The sequence below is a fragment of the Stylophora pistillata genome, chromosome 3 (genome assembly GCF_964205215.1).
Source record: "Stylophora pistillata chromosome 3, jaStyPist1.2, whole genome shotgun sequence".
Taxonomy (NCBI): domain Eukaryota; kingdom Metazoa; phylum Cnidaria; class Anthozoa; order Scleractinia; family Pocilloporidae; genus Stylophora; species Stylophora pistillata.
Genome location: NC_142521.1, coordinates 41,686,177 through 41,704,003, shown reverse-complemented (window position 1 = coordinate 41,704,003; position 17,827 = coordinate 41,686,177). Strand labels below are relative to the sequence as shown.

The window sequence follows — 17,827 nt, the reverse complement described above, 5'->3', positions numbered from 1 at the left end:
AGATCCTAGAAACAAATATAATAATAATAATAATAATAATAATAATAATAATAATATAATAACTACGTATGATGAACGATCTTCGCAGTAGAGAGCGCTATTTATGCAATAGCGAAAATCAGACCTGAAAAAAAATCAGGCCCGTACGGGATTCGAACCACTGACCTCTACGATACTAGTGCAGCGCTCCACCAATTGAGCTAACAAGCCGACTGGGAGCAGGCCGTTAAGTTGATTTGTAATAAACCCGTGATGATAAATCAGATACAGTGAATATATGAAAGTTCATATATTTTGAACTGCGGTACTAGATACGTATGACCGCAGTTCAAAATATATGAACTTTCATGCGGAAACATTTTCAAAAGTTGCCCAGAAATTTTCTCTAATAGCTTGCCAAAACGAGGAAAATGTTTCCGTTGTTCTTAAATTTTATACAGCCAAACAAACCATTCTATGACTGGTAAATTTTTTATATGAAAAGTGTTGTTTATCCTCTCTTTCTGTACCCTAGTGCGGACCTATCATTTTATTAACCGGAAATCCGCCAAGTTGTCCCAAGTCCTCTCTCAAGAAGAAACTTGGTCACCTGATCATCGAAACTTCCGTCGATTAACATGTTAATATATGGGTACAACCTTTTCAAAACTTCAACTTTACAACAGACAATTAGGACAAACTTGGAACGAAAAGTAGTCTGAAAGGAGCTTTTAGTCGTTGGTTTTTTGTAACACGATACAGGTGAGTTAGTTTTTTCCTTTCTTATAAAGAAGACACGGAAATCGTGTCGCCACATCAACGATTCTTTAGGTATGGAGGAAATGTTTTGTGGTTGTCTTTAATTTTGAGGAATAATTTCTTTGTGGAGGCCATTTCAGGGATTATGTGGGCCGCTATTGTGAATTATATCTCCGTGAAAATAGATCAAATTGGGAAGTAACGAAGACCAAGTTGGAGCTTTAGTTCTTTTTCGTGACTATTGTAATCGATGAAATGTTCCTACCTTTCGTTTATCTTAGCCAATTTTTGCTTACTCTGATATTTATATTTTATATTTATGTCAGGCTAGCGAAGTAGAGAGGTCGTGAACAGATGTATAGCGTCTCTCCTTAGCCGGCTTAGACGAAAACCCGGCAGAAAGTACAATTGTCATCCTGTGCGTTCAACGGTCAAGACGAGTTTTTCGTGAATTCAACGACTTGCTCGAATAAACACGGTGTATTTGGCGTATGCTGTGCTTTTCTTCTGAATGAGAGGAAGCTGCTAGAATTTCAAAATTGAACATCACATCAAGAGCTTATTTCCTTGCTTGATTTGACTAAGTATTCTACAGTGCCCAACTGCGATACGCGAGAATTGAGTGTGGTGTTGATTTTATCTTCTGCTTTAAAGACATCTATCTGTTAGAAGAAACAGCGACTGTTCAAAGGAACCTAAACGAGTTTGATAAGGGAAAATCTGGACTGGATTGAAGCAAGCAAGAATCTTTTGACTGTCCAATACGGTAGGTGTGATTAAACTGCGGACAGGAGGCTGTATAATCTACAACGGCAACGCTTGATCTGATCTTGGTTATTTACACACCGCCATTTTGTTAGCTGCGAAATGTAAATACGCTAACTTGTTATGTGCGAGTTTTGCAGACGGATGGTGAATAGAAGTCTTTCATTTCCTCGTTGGAATGCAAGAATTTTCGCGCAGTGATTTCAAAGCTCCTTTAATCACGTATGGCTTCGTTGTGCGCGGACGCAAATCATAAGCTGACGGTGTTTCCAAAAATTGATATAACACCAACCGGTTGAATAACGTTTCATTTCGTCGACATATTTGAAGCAAGATGAACATGGCTTTTGGTGAAAGTAACTTGAACAATAATTCGCAGTTTATAAACTGCCTTCGAACGCCCATACAGCAACGAACAAATGCGGTAAGTAAGACAAAATCGTTAGCTTTGTCAAATAATTTTATTGGATGCCATCTTGTGCAATATGATCCGTAAAATCGACAACTTTGTAGATCAATCTGATGTGAATAGTTGTCAATTTCACAACGTGAAATGTTTAGTAATTTTGCATTTTAAGACGACAAAACAAACTTAGAGGTGAAAAAAGCGAAGACATTGAAATATAGTTTTAAAGCTTGTGACTTTACACGGTAAATGCTTTAAAATTATTCTCAGATGCACTCGGAGTGGCGCTGAACCGAACTAAATGAAAATAGTTAATTCGTTTTCAAGTGTGTTTTGAGGAATAAACAAAGCCTGATATAGGAGCATTAATCTTTCATTCGATTCTGCTTTGCATTTATAAAACCGTATTTTTTTTTTGTGATTTATACCTGCAAGCAGGAAACGTGGGTTTGTACCTCAACTGCGTTAAAAGATTTTTCATATGTTGTTTGATTGTGTGGTCAATCAGGTATGGCATGCACTGATCACATTTGACCACAGCTTCATTAAGCTCATTGCTAGTCTAAATTTTCGTAGCATTTATCTATTTGACCTATTAATGGATAAATAGATTTTCTAAGAATTAATACAAAGCTTTCCTTAGGATGCAATTAGTTGTCCAATGTTTCTGTGTTGTTATTATTGCAAGCGTCAAACATTTCCTTGAAGTAGCTTTGCTTTACTTGATATCCCAATACCTGAGAATCTTTCACTGAAATATTTATATCACAAGCTTACCTTGTGCTTAATGAACTAAGCAAGTGTGATGATTTGGTGTCATTTAATTCACAGACCTAATTAATGTAGTGTTTGGTACAAGTTTAGCACCATGTACATTATCTGCAGTAAAGATTGGAAACTTGTGTCAATTAGTGGACATCACACATGCTTTGGTGTGTGTGGTTTAACAAGTCAGGCACAATTTTTTTGTTGTCTACAGTCCTAATGATCTTAGAAATGACATAAAATATATTCAAAATGATAATGAATGACAAGGTGCAGTAAAGAATATCCTAGACAGTGAAAAATTGTGATTGGCCGGTTGTTTACAATTATTATACTGAAACTCAAATGTGCATTTCTATGCAAACTTGTGAGTAACCATGACAGATTTTGAGAGAATGAAAGGTTCTCAACAGATATACACGCACACACTTGAAAACAACAATTATAAGAAAGCAGTGATGAGAAATAATTGCCAAAAAATGCAGTTTTTATTACCTTTGATTGTGTTGCAGAGAATTGCCCCCTAATCATAATGGGGTGTTATTTTGCAGTGTACTAGCACTCTCCATAGTTGGAAATGTCTTCCATAAAAATTTTGCGGTGCTTGTGTTGCATGGCATGATGCCTCAGTAATGGCTCTTGATGGCTCCTCTGCTTGGTTACTGAGAAGTTGTTATTGAATGATGTGATTTCCTTTTTTCCCTCCTTAGGATGTGGAGACAATATTTTGTTCTTTGTGGGGAATGCAGGCAGTAGCTGGTCTGCCAGAGTCAGCTGTAAGGTCAGTGCTATCAGAGAACAAATAACACACTCTCTTAGCTTTTCCTACCCAGCAATAGCTTTTCATTTATTATTATTACTTTTTTTTTGCTTGTTGGCATATGAAATTATGAATCAAACAGAATTAAAAAAATCAACTTTAAGATGCAACTTTAAAAATAGCTGTAGTTTATTAAAGGCAGTATTTACAATTTTTCTCAGCCAACTTTACCATAACTGATTTTTGGCTAAAGCGTGTTTTTTTTTAACATCTTGATGTAATAGACATTTTAGTAACAGTTGTTAAATCAGTACTCTGCTGCAGCCTACATCTTCCTGTATATTGCAAAAGTTAAAAATTTTTGCTATCTATTACTTACATAATTGCCGGAAAAAAGTTTATTATTTGACTTTTTTCACCATTCTCTGATATGTTGCTCAAGCTTTAAAGCTTTAAAAAAAAACAGTAACAAAAATTTGATGTCATAAGGTTGCAGACAGGAAAGAGTGAGAACCTCAACACTGAACTCCAATTATTTTGGGTTTTCTTGGGGAAAGCAACAGAAGCTCAGATAAATGACCAATATCATGTGATTAGGAATGCCATGCTTTAATTTCAAATTTAATATTTTTTTGTTAAATTTGGTTTCTTTTGTGTGCAATTAAAAAGCAAATGAAGGAAAATAAAACCTTTGAGGAGAAAAAAAAACTCATCATAACATATGCATGAATTTACACTGTATGTATGTAATTTGAAATAAACCACAGCAGGTTTTCTTGTGTCTTTAACTTTTGCACCCCAACATTAGTATACTGTTCTCTATACAGTTACTTTGGCAGTGACAGGGAGAATTTGTTCAACAATCAGGGCTGTGGTCTAGCAGCATCCGGTAGCCTTTGGTGCCTTACTTTTGTTCTTGGGCGACTCAGGAATCTTAGATTTTTCATAAAAAGCATATGCTGGGCACCCTGGATTTCACAGTTTGAGAGCACAGGGCTCCCTTCAATTTTTCCTAGAGTACAGCCTTGACAATCAAAGCTTCTTAGCTGGTTGAGCATTTCCCTTATTCTCCTGGTCTTAATGAATGATTCAAAAGTATCACTCCAAGGAGAAAATACATGGTGATCACTCTTATGGTTTAAAGGGTTAAAAACAAAGACTTAGGTGAAATGTGAGAGAGAAAGATTGCCAGGGTGCCTTAGATTAGTCATTTGTCTGTCATCACATTACTCTTTTACACTTAATGTGTTCTTTTTCTTTGATCATGAAAAGTGCATGCTAAAAAAAATTTTTCTGCTAATGCATAAATGTGCCCAGCAACCAAAAAATCCACTGTGCTCTTTATTAGTTCAAGTGACTGTTTATCATCTTCTCAGAATATTAAATTTCCCTGTCAGATTTTAAGTTAAATGTGCAGTGCTGTGTGGGTGTATGTATGTTTCATAATTTGTTCATGGGAAGTATATCTTAGAATTATTTACTTATGGTAGACAAGTACTCTCCTATTTAGACGAAATTAAAAGAGAACTGAAACACTTTTTCGTCGAGTTTCATGAGGCTGCAGCATTGAATCATTCTCTAAACCAACAAAAAGCTTGTTGACACACATGTACACAGCACATAGTGTTATATGGGATCATTTGTACTTGAAGTTTCAGTAAAATCTATGCAAAATGTTTTAATATGTACATTCATGTTTCTGTAAATTCAACCCTAATAATAAAAATTATTTACCTTGAATATTACAGGACTATGTCAGAGACAGCAAGATATGAAGCACGAGATTCTAATTATTTACTTTACATGTAAGTTGTTTTTTGGGCAACAAGCAAACTGGTACATTAACGTGGTCATGGTGATTAAAGTCAGGCCTTGACTGAACTTCTTTCTGTAGAATTGAATGACAGGAAATTTGAAGTTTATATATTGCAATTAGACCTAGTTACTGTGGCTTCTTCTTACAATCAATAAAATCTAACAGGAAATTGATCTCGAATTTCTTTTGTGTACAATGAGAATTCTTCATGGAAATGTAGCAAATGAAATTAAAGTAAATAACTTTTCTTAAGAGCTACTATTGCAAAACAAATGCAATTTTGTTTATCACGATAAGAAATTTTGGTCTATCATTTAAGTATGGTAAAAGAATACTAAATTATGTTACACTCCTATCTAAATACATCAAAGCATATTACCAATAGTGCACTTTCTCTAAGTGCAAGTGATCTCTATGGTTTCCTGTAAACTGTAAGTTATGGACCCATAAATTACTGTACTCGTCAGCAACTGATATATGCTAATTATTTCAAACCTTTTGTAACAGCTTTGAGAGTTTCTCATATATTGTGTAACTTGTGGTTTTTTAAGCATCTAATTGCTGGTCCTAAAATTTTGATCCTCAGGGCAGATGATGTAGCATCTTGCTGGTATATTTTGTTGTCTGGTTGTGTTTTTCTGGAGGGCTGCATGTATTTACCAGGAAGCAGGTATTAAAACATTGATATTACTTTATGCATCACTTTTTAACCACAGTTTTCTTTAATGTGCGTGATTTTACAAGATTTAATGGTTGTCTTCATAAAAAAGGTACTTATTTGGAAAGCAAAATGCTACAATAACTCCTGGAAGTGATTAAGATATATCTCATAGTTCTGAATTGAGCAATCCAGTGGATAAGTGTTACCAAAACGCACTGCGCTATCTACCGGATAGACATTTATCCAGTGTATAGCGTTATCCATGCTTTGAACAACCGGAGCCAGAAAGAGGGAAGAAGTACAAATCAGATCTTAAGGGTTAAAAGCTTGATTGGAGGATGAAGGCAGTAGTTGTACCATTCTTCAGCTTCTGAAGGGTTTAAGATAACTTCAAGCAGTTACATGCACTCAGCAAATTGTTCTTTTCTCCAATGCTTTTTTTTCTTCTCATATGAAACTTGTGTTAGATAGATTTCTGTATTTTGTTGTGTGTGTGTGTTTTTTTTTTTTCGCAAAATATACAGAAGTTGAAAGGTCCGCGTTTTTCTTGTAGTTTTGGCAAACAACCACTCAGTTCCAATGGAAAGAGAGGCACAGATTGCCTTGTGTTGGAATACTCTGAACTGATTGTGGTAGGTTGTGTGTAATGTGTTACCATATTTGGTAAACGGCCACGTGATAGAGTTAAGTAAAAGGTTCTGAATAAGTTAGTAAATTCGATAAATAAAACTGAAACGAAAAAAATGAACAGAAAAAAAAGTTTTTTGTACTAGGTTTGATTCCTCTCTACAAAGTGCTCAATGATTGTAGCACTGGGTACCAGTCCTGCGCAGGCAATCTTAAACATACAAGCACTGATGGAAACATGAATGATTGTCTTTGTGATATCAACAGATTGATTTTCCAAACACGGAGCTATTCCAGCCGTTTCAGCGGCACTCATATTCCAAGACTGATTTGGAGCGGCTTCTTGCTCTGGAAACTCGGGATTACAGAATAGGGGGACCAATACCAGATGATGAACAAGTAATAATCAATTATAACATAATTTATTGAACGTAGTACGCATCGTCTGATTAGTCAAATCAGCTTTATCAGGTTATAGAGCCCGCATGGAACTAGCTATGTCATAAAAGTAATTAAACGCTTTATTTCCGGGCTCCATAACGCGATTAAGCCAATTGGGATGTTGCGAGAACACTCGAAGGCTATTGCCTAAATAAAACTGCAGACACGCCTTTCCAAAAGGAAAACCCAACGCTAAAAGAAAACGATAACGGATCTATGTCCGTATCTGGGCTAGCCACCCATCCTTTCATCCTTCCCTTAATCTAACAATAGTCAAGTGATGTAAACAGGTTAGGGTTTATGTTGGGTTAGGGGAGGAGAGGGTGCGCAGGATAACCATGGCTGATAAGTGGTCGGTCAACAAGCCTCCGGCAACAGATTTCATTGTCTCAGGTTTTGTTTTTGGACGCGATCTTACACAATGTTCAATAACATTCCAATCATGTCAAACTAACCACCTCTGGAAACATTCGACAAACGGTCTATGCGTAGCTAGACAAATTAATTTCTTGAATTTAACTTAATCTTTTATCTGAACATTTATTGAGGTCCACTGAAGACGTAACACTGCGGTTTGGGTTAGACCTCGTGTAAATAACCGGCCCAAAAAGATTAAGCTCATTTAGGGAACTCGGAACCTACACTACAGCACCGATGTTTTTATCTTTGATTTTCACTGGCCACCCTGACTATCCTTCTCCATGAGCTATGAAGTAACTAAGAAAATAACAAAACGGCAAAATATGAAATTAAACAACAAACAATCAACGACAGAACGTGCTTTTCTTTCAGTAAACAATCGTGAGTAAACAATCGTGTTGTATGTAGTGTATTTGTAACAATGGCGAATTCCATGCGTTCTTCCATCTGAAACGAAAGTGATTGATAAATCTTTCTGAAAATTTCCGTATTTTTAATTTATTGGTTTCACTTTGTCTGTTTTGAAAGTTATACACCCCCTTATTACATACCTTGAATTCCACCCGAGGAAACAATTGCTTACAATTTTAACTGCAACACTGAATGGCAGTTACTACAGCAAATAAAGAAAGATCTGAAATAGCACTCGCGAGCGTTGGACAAAAATTGTTTTGAGCTCCAGTGAGGATTCGATTAAGCTCAGTTTTTGCCGTCCGATACCTAGAAAATTGGGTTTAAACGCATCGGTTTGCAAACTACTTGTTTACTCGTACATGAAAATGCGTGTTTATTGATTGATCCGTGAAAAGTACCTGGGTGCAACGTTTTCTTTGTTTGATTGACAGTTGCCCATGGAACTTCAGCACGTGAAGGAGATTATCTTAAGAAGCGATCAGAACATGAAGAAAAGTGCGTCTGAAGATTCGTCCTCAATAAACAACTATGAGCTGGATCTTACAGGCCTGGTGGAAAGTATTGGTGGGTGAATTCTACTGAGATTCTCATCCTTCCTTTTATCGTGCTAGGATTGTGTTAAAAAACATAAAAGAAAATAGTAAATGAAAAAATAAAAAGAGAAGAAAAATCAAGTAGGTTTTGAAGGGGGTAGAGGTCCTAAAACAGCCCTCTGAGAGGTTACTCAGTAGGCGAAAGAAACAAAAACAAAAACGAAACCAAAAAAGAACTTTGAAAATATATTTGTATTTCTTTTTTTTCGCCTCGTATGTTTTCTGGTTAGGTTTTAAGGAGCTTTATAGCGACCTATGGTTCCTGAAAATTTTAGCCGGAATTATTTCTAGTCCTTGATCATCATTTCTAATCCGGTTTTACTAATTGTCTTTATCCTGAACTATCCTTCGCCCGTCTTTGTTTATTATTGCCTATTTTTGCGTACCGAACTATGATTTTTTTCCCGCGGTCTCCCTTAGGTTGTTGGCAGTTTAGGGGAACACTAAATGTTACTTAAAATATCTCATCTCTCTGACGCAGTTATGATCACTTGATCACTTCTGAAATCGCGTGACCTACCAGAGCCCCCGTGACTGACTGAGAGGGCTCAACGCTAAGTATCCCCTCAACGCTGTGCTTCCCGCCGTTTTATCGGCTACCATCTTTGATCCTCTCTCCAGGGAGGAAGCACGGGCACGGGCCTTGCACAGCGGCTAGACATCGTACCAACAGCGAGGAACTCGTATTGAAAGGACTAACACTCTTAAGTGTACGTTAAGAGGTTTTCTTCTCAAGGATATGTCTCTTAATCCTTTCACACCCCTGATCTCATTCTTAATTCTCCTTACTGTTTGCCTTACAATTCTTTTGATGTTAGTTTGGAGAATTTGGTATTAGATCAACCAATAATCCGCTCATTGATATTCTTCTTTATTCTCATCACTTGTCTGCTTGATATTGCATTGATGTGGTAAGGAGAAATTCTGTCTTGATCACTCATGGGAATTACAAGGTTAAGAGAGAGTTGACTGTACGCATAACTTTTCGCTGTTTTTTTTTTTTAGTTGATTCTGATGAGGACGATGAAGAAGAAGAAGAATCCCATTCTTCACGAGAGGTACTACAGCTATACTTAGTTCTTATTTACCGAGCGGGAGGTCTGCATGGGAGAATCTTGACCGAGGTCGCCAGTACAGACCGAACGCAAGATTCTCTCATACAGACCGACCTAGCTCGGTTAATAAGATGGTTATTATATGGCTGTGTCTTATATGCCAATTTTTTATATTCTTTGTACCTATTTTTTCTAGACCGGTCTAGATGGGAAAATCTAGGTCGCTTTCAAAATTAATTTCAGCCAATCAAATTCGTGAATTCGGTTATTCCCAGTCCTTGTGAGACACAGCCATATAATAAATGTATATATTTTTTCTTTGAATTTATTATCACCGTTGCCGGATTTACATGATGATCTTTTTCACTTAGATGGACAATTTACAAACTCCCAAAATAACGACATAATTTTGTTGATCAGCATTCACTAGACAAAACCATGGTATAACATTATTTTTGGGGTCAGCTACTTTTGCGTTCTACTTGGTCACGAAGCATCAATTCCTAAACCCAATTACCAGGATTGGTCACAATAAGACGAACGCTCGTGCATGTACGCATGGCGGACCTACCTTGTATCAAATAAAGTCTCAATGAAGATGTAAAACGCATTCGTTTATTTTCTTCACAGTCGTTAATGGTGCGTGATGTAGTGCGAGATTGCCTGGAGAAAGAGCCCTCCGATCGAACACCAAGTGATATTCGTGAGTCTCCTTTCACAAAATTTCACTGTTTGTTTTTTGAGGTATTTCTGTTAAAGATTTCATTGGCTTCATATTAATTTTCGATATACCTTTTTCTACAGAAGCCTTGCTGGATTTCATGCAACATTTGCCGGTAAGTTAATATGTTAGCTATCGAGTTGAATATTTGGTTGGGAGTTCCGGCAGTCATTTTCAGCACTGTACACCTTTGACCTCGCATTAAATACATACAGAGCTTTCGATAGTGTTGTGGAACTGAAATCAAAGTAATTTCACCTGCCAATCAGAACGAAGTAAAATACCCGAGTGAGCCAATCAGAACTCAAAACAAACACAAGTAAACCTTTTCCCGCCTGACTCGCGGGAAAACGCGAGTAACCAATATGCGATGGGTTTTAGTTTTGCATCTGCGCAGAGTAAGGTAAAGTAAATGCAGTACTGGTGTACTTTTGGCATTAGTTTGAAGTTGCTGAAGCAGTCATTTGCTAATCTTATGTTTTTTTTCCTATGATAACGCAGGCGTTTGCCAACATGACCATGAACGTACGGCAAGAGCTATGCGCTGTGATGGTGTTCGCTGTTGTGGACAAAGCGGGGTCCATTGTGATGGAGAATGAAGAGGAGGTCTGTAGGAATCTTGATCTTTAGTTAAATTGCAGAAGGTTTTCTCCCTTAATTCAGTTTGTGCCATCCAGATTCGCGTCTTTCTTTCAGAAGATGTCGAGCGTGTTTTCCCTTAATATAGAGTGAGTTCTATCCTAATGAGTATGTCTTGCGGGAAGACAAAATTAAAACTTGTAGGCATTTGCTTTGAAGGAAAAATGGATCTTTACACAGATGTGTAAGTGGAAAGTGTATGACTTTATAATGTTTACATGAACGACAGAACGATAAATTAAACTTTCCACCTAGAATTCACCGGAAATCGTGGTATTGGGTGAATTGTAAAAGAACAGTATAGGCATGTCAATGAAATTTGAATCTTAAAAAGACTAAGGCCGGAAACTGCTCACTCACTTCGTCTTTGATGAATTTTTTACTTAAGGTTCATATTGTTTTTTACTTAAGGTTCATATTATTTTAAGTTTACATTCGCGTGAGCAACCTCGAGAAATTATTGAAGAGATTTCAATCTTCGACTTACCCAACTGTGTATCTCTCGTCAGCTGGACTCCTGGTGTGTTATACTCAACGGATCAGTTGAAATTGTTGTCCATGGGGAAGAGCCATTGACCCTGCATCTGGGGGACAGTTTTGGTGTGGAACCCACGCTGAAAAAGATGCGCCACAAGGGAATTATGAAGACACGTGTGGATGATTGCCAGGTAAGGCAAATCAACAAGAAGAAACTAAAAAAGAGAAAAAAAAACAACTTTGTTTTCGCGTGTAATGTGGACTTAAAGTACAGTTACAAGGCAGTCAAAAGTTTTGCAGCGAGAAACAGGATGAGATTGGTAGCAGAAAAGTTGAGGCTTGACTTTGTAGTCGTCTTATTTTTGTCAGTAAGATTAACCCTTTAACTACCATAAGTGACCAATACAGAATTTCTCCTTACCTTACCTTATCAATACAATATCAAGCAGACAAGTGATGAGAATAAAGAGAAATATCAATGGGGGGATTGTTGGTTGATCTATTACCAAATTCTCCAACCTAACGTCATAAGAAATGTAAAGCAGACACTAAAGAGAATTATGAATGAAATCTTGGCAGTGAAAGGGTTAAAGGGAAAGTACGGTCTAGAAAAAGTTCCTTCCTTGCCATGTCCTAACTGGCGTTTTAGTTGCGAACAATTGCGTTCCAAAAATCAGCATTTTCAAATTGAAATCCGCCATCTTTGTTATGTCGAAACTATGACGTAGCAATAGTCAAGCATGCTAAATTATATCTCTGCTGAAGTGACTGTAAACAAGGAAAACAGCGGCGAGGAGAGCGCAACTTTTTAAATTCTCGACTTAGATTTTAATCCAGCTGAAGGGTGTAATACATCTATTTATGTTTCAAACGAAACATGGCTCGTCTTCAGTGGAACGAGATACCTCTGATGGGGAGAAAGAGAGAGAAAGTCAGGAAAATGAGTTTCAAGAAGAAACGCCGACCCGCTCAGTCGCTCACGTCTTGGAAATCGCGAGTGGTTCTCTTGCGGCAACTGTCAAGAGAAACCTTCGAAAAACGAGAATGTATTCTCCTAAGAATTAAATGTACTAGGACACTGACTCAATTTGAAAGGCAAAGGTTTTTTCCTCAAACAAATCCAAGCTATTGAGTGATAGTTATTTTGCCTAAAGAAGACCGCAGTCCGCGACGGATTCATTTCACATTGCTACCTTGGAATGAGACGAACTATTTTTCAGTTACAGGAACCCTTCGGCCTAAAACTGAACACGAGCTATTTGGAACTAAGAACAGCCCAGTTGGCATGCAGCAAGTTAGAAAAGATAGACTTAAAGATCATTCTTCGTATGCGTAAACACCGACAAAATTGATTAGAAACACTTAGGCAGAAGTTGGTTGCACAAAAGGTAGAAGTTAGTTGTTACGAATTAAATTTTGTTTGTTTCAGCATTTACTTTTAATTTGCAGTCGTGTTTTTTTATCTTTATTGCTTAGAATTACCTTAAACGTAGTATTTTTTATTCTAAAATGTTTGAAATGTCGAGACTTACGAGAAGTAGAGCTTTGTTATTTTCGACGCGCGCCAGAAAGTTGCCCCTGTCACACAGTGTTTACATTAGAAATTACCTCAATATAACTTAAGCTAAAATGAAACTTTCGATTTCTTTTGAAAGAATAAGCACTGCATAATTACGTCAAGTAATTGGTTGGAAGACATAAATATTTTCATATTATTGTTATCGTGTCCAATCGATATGATATAGTGATCGTGGGCGCCTGCCTAACGAAGGATAATTTGTATTTGTCACAAAGAAAATTTACTCGGTGGACTCATAACAGATTTAGGAAAGACTGCTTGGAAAAGCGCATGATTTTGAAAATCGGCTTTGGTCAAGGGTGGCGACTGAGAATTTACCACACACGGTGTACCACCATTTCGAGCTTCAATTTAATTATTCGCTTACAATAATATGGTTTGAAAAAATTCATAGAATAAACAACTGAAATTTATGTTGAATATGGAAAAGGTAAACATAGCTTTCAGTTCGAAGCGAAGGTCAACAAGGAAAACTTACATACCTAAACTCTGCACATTATTGCTGTTAATAAGTAGTAAAAACAGTACATGCCTCTGGTGTATTAAATCGGCAAAAGCAGATCTTGAGGAGGTTCCTCCTTAGTATTGGACTAAAATGGAACCGTCATTCCCAATTGATAAATGAAATTTCAACTTTCTTAGTCAAGGATTTTTCATTTTGTCCTGTTTCATTCTGCTATTTCAGTTTGTGTGCGTGGCGCAAGCGGATTACTACAGAATTCTGACTCAGGGGGAGAGAAGCATTCAATGTATTGAGGAGGGGGGTGAAGTCGTCATGGTCACGGAATTTAGGAAGACTGACGGAGGCAGTCGACAGGGTCAAGTGGTCATAAAGGTGTGTCTCCTAATGAATAGTCCAAGATTGAATGAATCCATTGACTTCTGCATAGTCTGCAAGGGGGCTCTCATTGGACTGCGACGCGAGCGGTGAAGCTCGCGCGTTTTGAACCGACGAGAATTTCTCGGGCAAGGATTCATTCTAACACGGAAATAAGACCTGGACCGGGTTGTTCAAAGGTGGGTTAAGATAACCCAGGGTTACCGTGAAATTTAATTACAGATCCGAAAGCTCTAAAATTAAATTCACTTTAATTTCATTCGTTTACAATTTGGGGATTGAATGCCCTAAAATGAATTGGGAAAATTATCTTAAAACGGCTTTTGAACAGAGAAATATAGTAACAACTGGGCCCAGATCCCTCGCCGACGTCTGCCCTGTAGTGCAAGGGATAATCTTCTCACAGACTAACTATTGCGAGGGAACATAAGGGTGACGTCCAGTATTAGACGACAAATATGTGACAGTGAGGGTTTTTCTGGCCCGTCGGATTACTTGGATTTTTATTTTACGACACTGAGTCGAAACGTTACTGTCGTTATCGTTGCCAGGCAACCGCTCAGAAGCTTATTAGTCACGTGGTAGCAGACCACTCGGCAATCGACCCAACCTACGTGGAAGATCTTCTGCTGACGTACAAAACATTTCTTGATCGCCCCTCAGAGATATGCAGTCAGTTACTGAACTGGTTCCTCGAAAAACGTTTTCGAGACAAGGTAATATATTTTGCTTTATCTTTACACAAACTCGCCAGGAGATTTCCTGCTTTAAAGAAACATCGGTACATATTGCGCGATGGTTTTTACCTAAGTGGACGAGTTCAGCCACTAGGCTGGCCAGTAAACAGTTTAAACAATATTATAAACGATACAGATTTCAGGTGGAGTTTTTTGTTTTATTATCGCGTACTTAGTTTTAGAATGAAACCATAGGAAAAGACTATGTTAAAAATTAGGCGCCTCTGTATCATCCAATCTGGTTCAAATCATATGAAAGCCACTTGTGATCTTGCTCTGGTCGCATTTGATTTTCACAGCTTACGTCTGATTTAGGCAGAAACTTTTTCATGCCGCTGTGTATGCCGTTGTTTCCCCACTTGCTTGGGAGACTGGCTCCTTTAGGTTTGGTTTTACCTCATGTGGAAGTCAGTAGCCGTGCTGGAAAGTCGTTTTCGGTTTCAATTTCTATTGATTGAGACTTGATGTGTTTGATTTCAGGTAACGCGCGCCATATTGTTGTGGGTTAATAATCATTATGGAGATTTCGAAAGTGATCCTGTCATGGAAAGTTATCTGGAGACCTTTGAAAAAGGCCTCGAGCAACAGGTAACCACAGACGATTAAGTAGTTTTTTTTTTGTTTTTTTTGAGTTTTCCGTTTGCTTCTCTTTATTGAGAACTGAAAAGTCATATTTACCCCAGAAGGCTTTGATTGGATTTGATTTTTGTCTTTTCATTTTTGCTCAAACAGCAAATGAGTGGTCAGCTTGGACTCCTAAACATTGCTTGCGCAGCCAAAGCAAAATCTCGTCGGATTACAATGGTGAGATACTTTTCTGCCTGCTTACTGTGCCACAGTGGAACTGAGTAGAGTCCAATTCGTTGTGTAACGATACGAGTGATTAAAAAAATCGGACGTATGACCGATTTGGTCAGTATACATAATCGTGCGTAACAAATCGGACTCCTGTTTCACGGTCGTCCTGTCTTTGTAATCAATCGTATAATTACAGACTGAATGGGACTCCACTGGATCATATTTCCATTACAAATCAAGGAGCTGATCGCCACATAAGGTCGAGAATTACAGTTACAGTTTTCAATAGAATTTTATCCTGTACCGTGACATTTTTATTAGGTGACGACCTTGTTTTTCTTTCCTCTATCCTCTCTAGGATCGTCCGTCCAAAGACAAGCCTTTGGGTTTTACTATTGCGGGCGGCAAAGAATCTGGTTTTGGAATATTTGTATCTAAGGTACAGTAGCTGTAGTCGTTAACTTCAGTTTTGCGTTGCGTCGTAAGCCTTATGACTCATTCAAAAAATTCTATTCAGTGAAATTGTTTTGAGCCCAATGACAAATCGTGGGCTTAGGAAGAATTAAGTGAGTCCCGCGGCTAGTTTCCAGCGTTCGGCAGCAGTAAACGCTTTACGCGTCTGCAGCGAGCAAGATATTTACTCGGCATCCGTGGCTAGCTGCATAGACCAGCTTGATGCGCAAGTTTCATCTCTTACACGCGTTCAGTGCCAGCGGCCTGTTTCCCCGCCTTTGGTGATTGTAGACGTTTTCCACTTTACGAAGTTATTTTCCTCGTCTAATTACATTAAACTGCCTGGTACTTTTACCGCGTTTAACCAAGTAGCCTCTTTTCCCGCGGTTGGCACTTGCAGACGTCTCCTGCATCGCAGTCGGTAACTTATTTCCCCCGTTCGTGGTCACTGAATTTTTTGTTTTCCCGCGTCTACGCAATAGTATTTTTTCCGCCTGCTTGTTCAGCTGAGCAAATTTGTACCCACATTTGTGGCTGGTTACTTATGTCTATTTTTTAGTTTCCCCGGCGTCAGTCAACGCTGGTTGCATTGCTTTCTGCTTTCACCCAGTAGCCTGTTTACCCACGCTTGTGGTCGTTGTTTACCGCGCTCAGAACTGTTAGATTTATAATGGTAACTGAACTGAGTGGAGTGCAATTTGGGCTGAAATCATACGCGTGATTTCAAAATTGAACCGAGCATGCAGCGCGAGTTCGATTTGAAATCACAAGTATGATTTCAGACCAAAATTGCACGACACGAGGTTCAATTACCACTTTATTACATCCATTTTGAAATCGCCCAAATACAGGACTTGGTCAATTCAAATATTTTATTGATGCTGTTCTGAGCTGGTTTTTGAATAGAAAGCGGAACCGGAAACGCTTTTACATTTTATTTTGTAAGCAAAACAGAAAGACTTTGATGTCATGTGTCAAAAACTCAGTCAAGCGTAAAATGATGCGATTCAGAGCAAAAAATGGTGCGATTCGTGAATAAATTCCCCCAATTAGAGCCAATCAGATTACAGGGACCACCAGTGATTTCAAAATGGATGTAATAAGTATCATTAATAGGCTCAGGTGCATTTTTATCTTAAGTAAAAGCCTCTTTTATGAAGTTTTCCTGTCTGCTTAGGCCTATTCATGACTGATGTAAAAATTGTCATGGCTCTCTTTTTTTTTTTTCTTAGGTTGAAGAAGATTGCAAAGCGTTAGAGGCAGGCCTTAGAAGAGGGGACCAGGTATTTTGCTGTTTAATTTTTTACGCCTGTGTTATGATCACTATGATCGTTCCCGGACTTGCTGCTGATGTCACATTTGGATTGAGTTTGTTGTTGTCCTTGCTCTGAGGGTTTTTCTCTGGGTCCTCTGGTTTTCCTCCATCCACAAAAACCAACAATCTTAATTCCAGTTCGACCTGGAAATTTTGGCAAGAAGAGCAGTTTTATGAGAGGCAGGACTAGGGGATCTTCACTGTGCTTTCTGCGATAAATAGTACTTTTTTTTGTTTTCCTCAACTTTTCAGCTACTTGAAGTTAATGGCACAAACTTCGAAAACGTTACAGCCACAAAGGTGAACGAAATTTATCAAAAGTTAAACCTTAACTTGTCTATTTATTCATGTTTTTATTTACTCATGTCTTTTGTCTATTGTTCATGTTTTTATTTGCTCATTTCTTTATTTACGTGATGTTTAGGCACGTGACATACTGTCCTGCGCGATCCACGTGTCAATGTTAGTCAAGCGGAACATGCCAGGTTTGTTTAAAATTTGCCATAGTATTTGTGTTCAGAAATTTCGTTAATCAGAAATCTTAAAAAAAGTTTTGCGCTTAAGACTTTTGAACCTGTGTCTGTAGATTATATCACAGGAAGATTATTCATATTCCGGGTTCGCGCAAAGTCATAACCTCTGTGCAGAAGAGTTCTATTACCAATCCTTTCTCGTCAGAGTTTTAATGTTGTTTCGTGTGGGTCAAGCATAGCATACAATTTTCGTCCTTTTTGGGTTTGCAACAAAAAGGAATGGCGATTGTCAATGAAATAGGTGTCCAAGGTTTCGAAGCGAGCGGAAATTGATAA

General features: G+C 37.9%; 1 protein-coding gene across 2 annotated transcripts in view; it reads left to right on the top strand.

The window, feature by feature from the left end:
• The first annotated feature begins 1,392 nt into the window (after window positions 1-1,392).
• Window positions 1,393-17,827, top strand: part of LOC111328912 (rap guanine nucleotide exchange factor 6) — a 36,793-nt gene continuing 20,358 nt past the window's right edge. The window contains exons 1-20 of one of the 2 annotated variants that reach the window (XM_088753135.1): window positions 1,393-1,927; window positions 3,385-3,455; window positions 5,183-5,239; window positions 5,837-5,920; window positions 6,465-6,543; window positions 6,806-6,937; window positions 8,245-8,377; window positions 9,412-9,464; window positions 10,092-10,164; window positions 10,266-10,297; window positions 10,684-10,788; window positions 11,331-11,489; window positions 13,563-13,712; window positions 14,267-14,431; window positions 14,933-15,040; window positions 15,185-15,256; window positions 15,609-15,689; window positions 16,936-16,986; window positions 17,271-17,318; window positions 17,443-17,503. In XM_088753135.1, the coding sequence (XP_088609261.1) occupies window positions 1,838-1,927; window positions 3,385-3,455; window positions 5,183-5,239; window positions 5,837-5,920; window positions 6,465-6,543; window positions 6,806-6,937; window positions 8,245-8,377; window positions 9,412-9,464; window positions 10,092-10,164; window positions 10,266-10,297; window positions 10,684-10,788; window positions 11,331-11,489; window positions 13,563-13,712; window positions 14,267-14,431; window positions 14,933-15,040; window positions 15,185-15,256; window positions 15,609-15,689; window positions 16,936-16,986; window positions 17,271-17,318; window positions 17,443-17,503 (1,804 nt within the window). In that variant the 5' untranslated portion in view covers window positions 1,393-1,837. The remainder of the gene's footprint in view (window positions 1,928-3,384; window positions 3,456-5,182; window positions 5,240-5,836; window positions 5,921-6,464; window positions 6,544-6,805; window positions 6,938-8,244; window positions 8,378-9,411; window positions 9,465-10,091; window positions 10,165-10,265; window positions 10,298-10,683; window positions 10,789-11,330; window positions 11,490-13,562; window positions 13,713-14,266; window positions 14,432-14,932; window positions 15,041-15,184; window positions 15,257-15,608; window positions 15,690-16,935; window positions 16,987-17,270; window positions 17,319-17,442; window positions 17,504-17,827) is intronic. The other variant, XM_088753134.1, reaches the window with a different exon arrangement.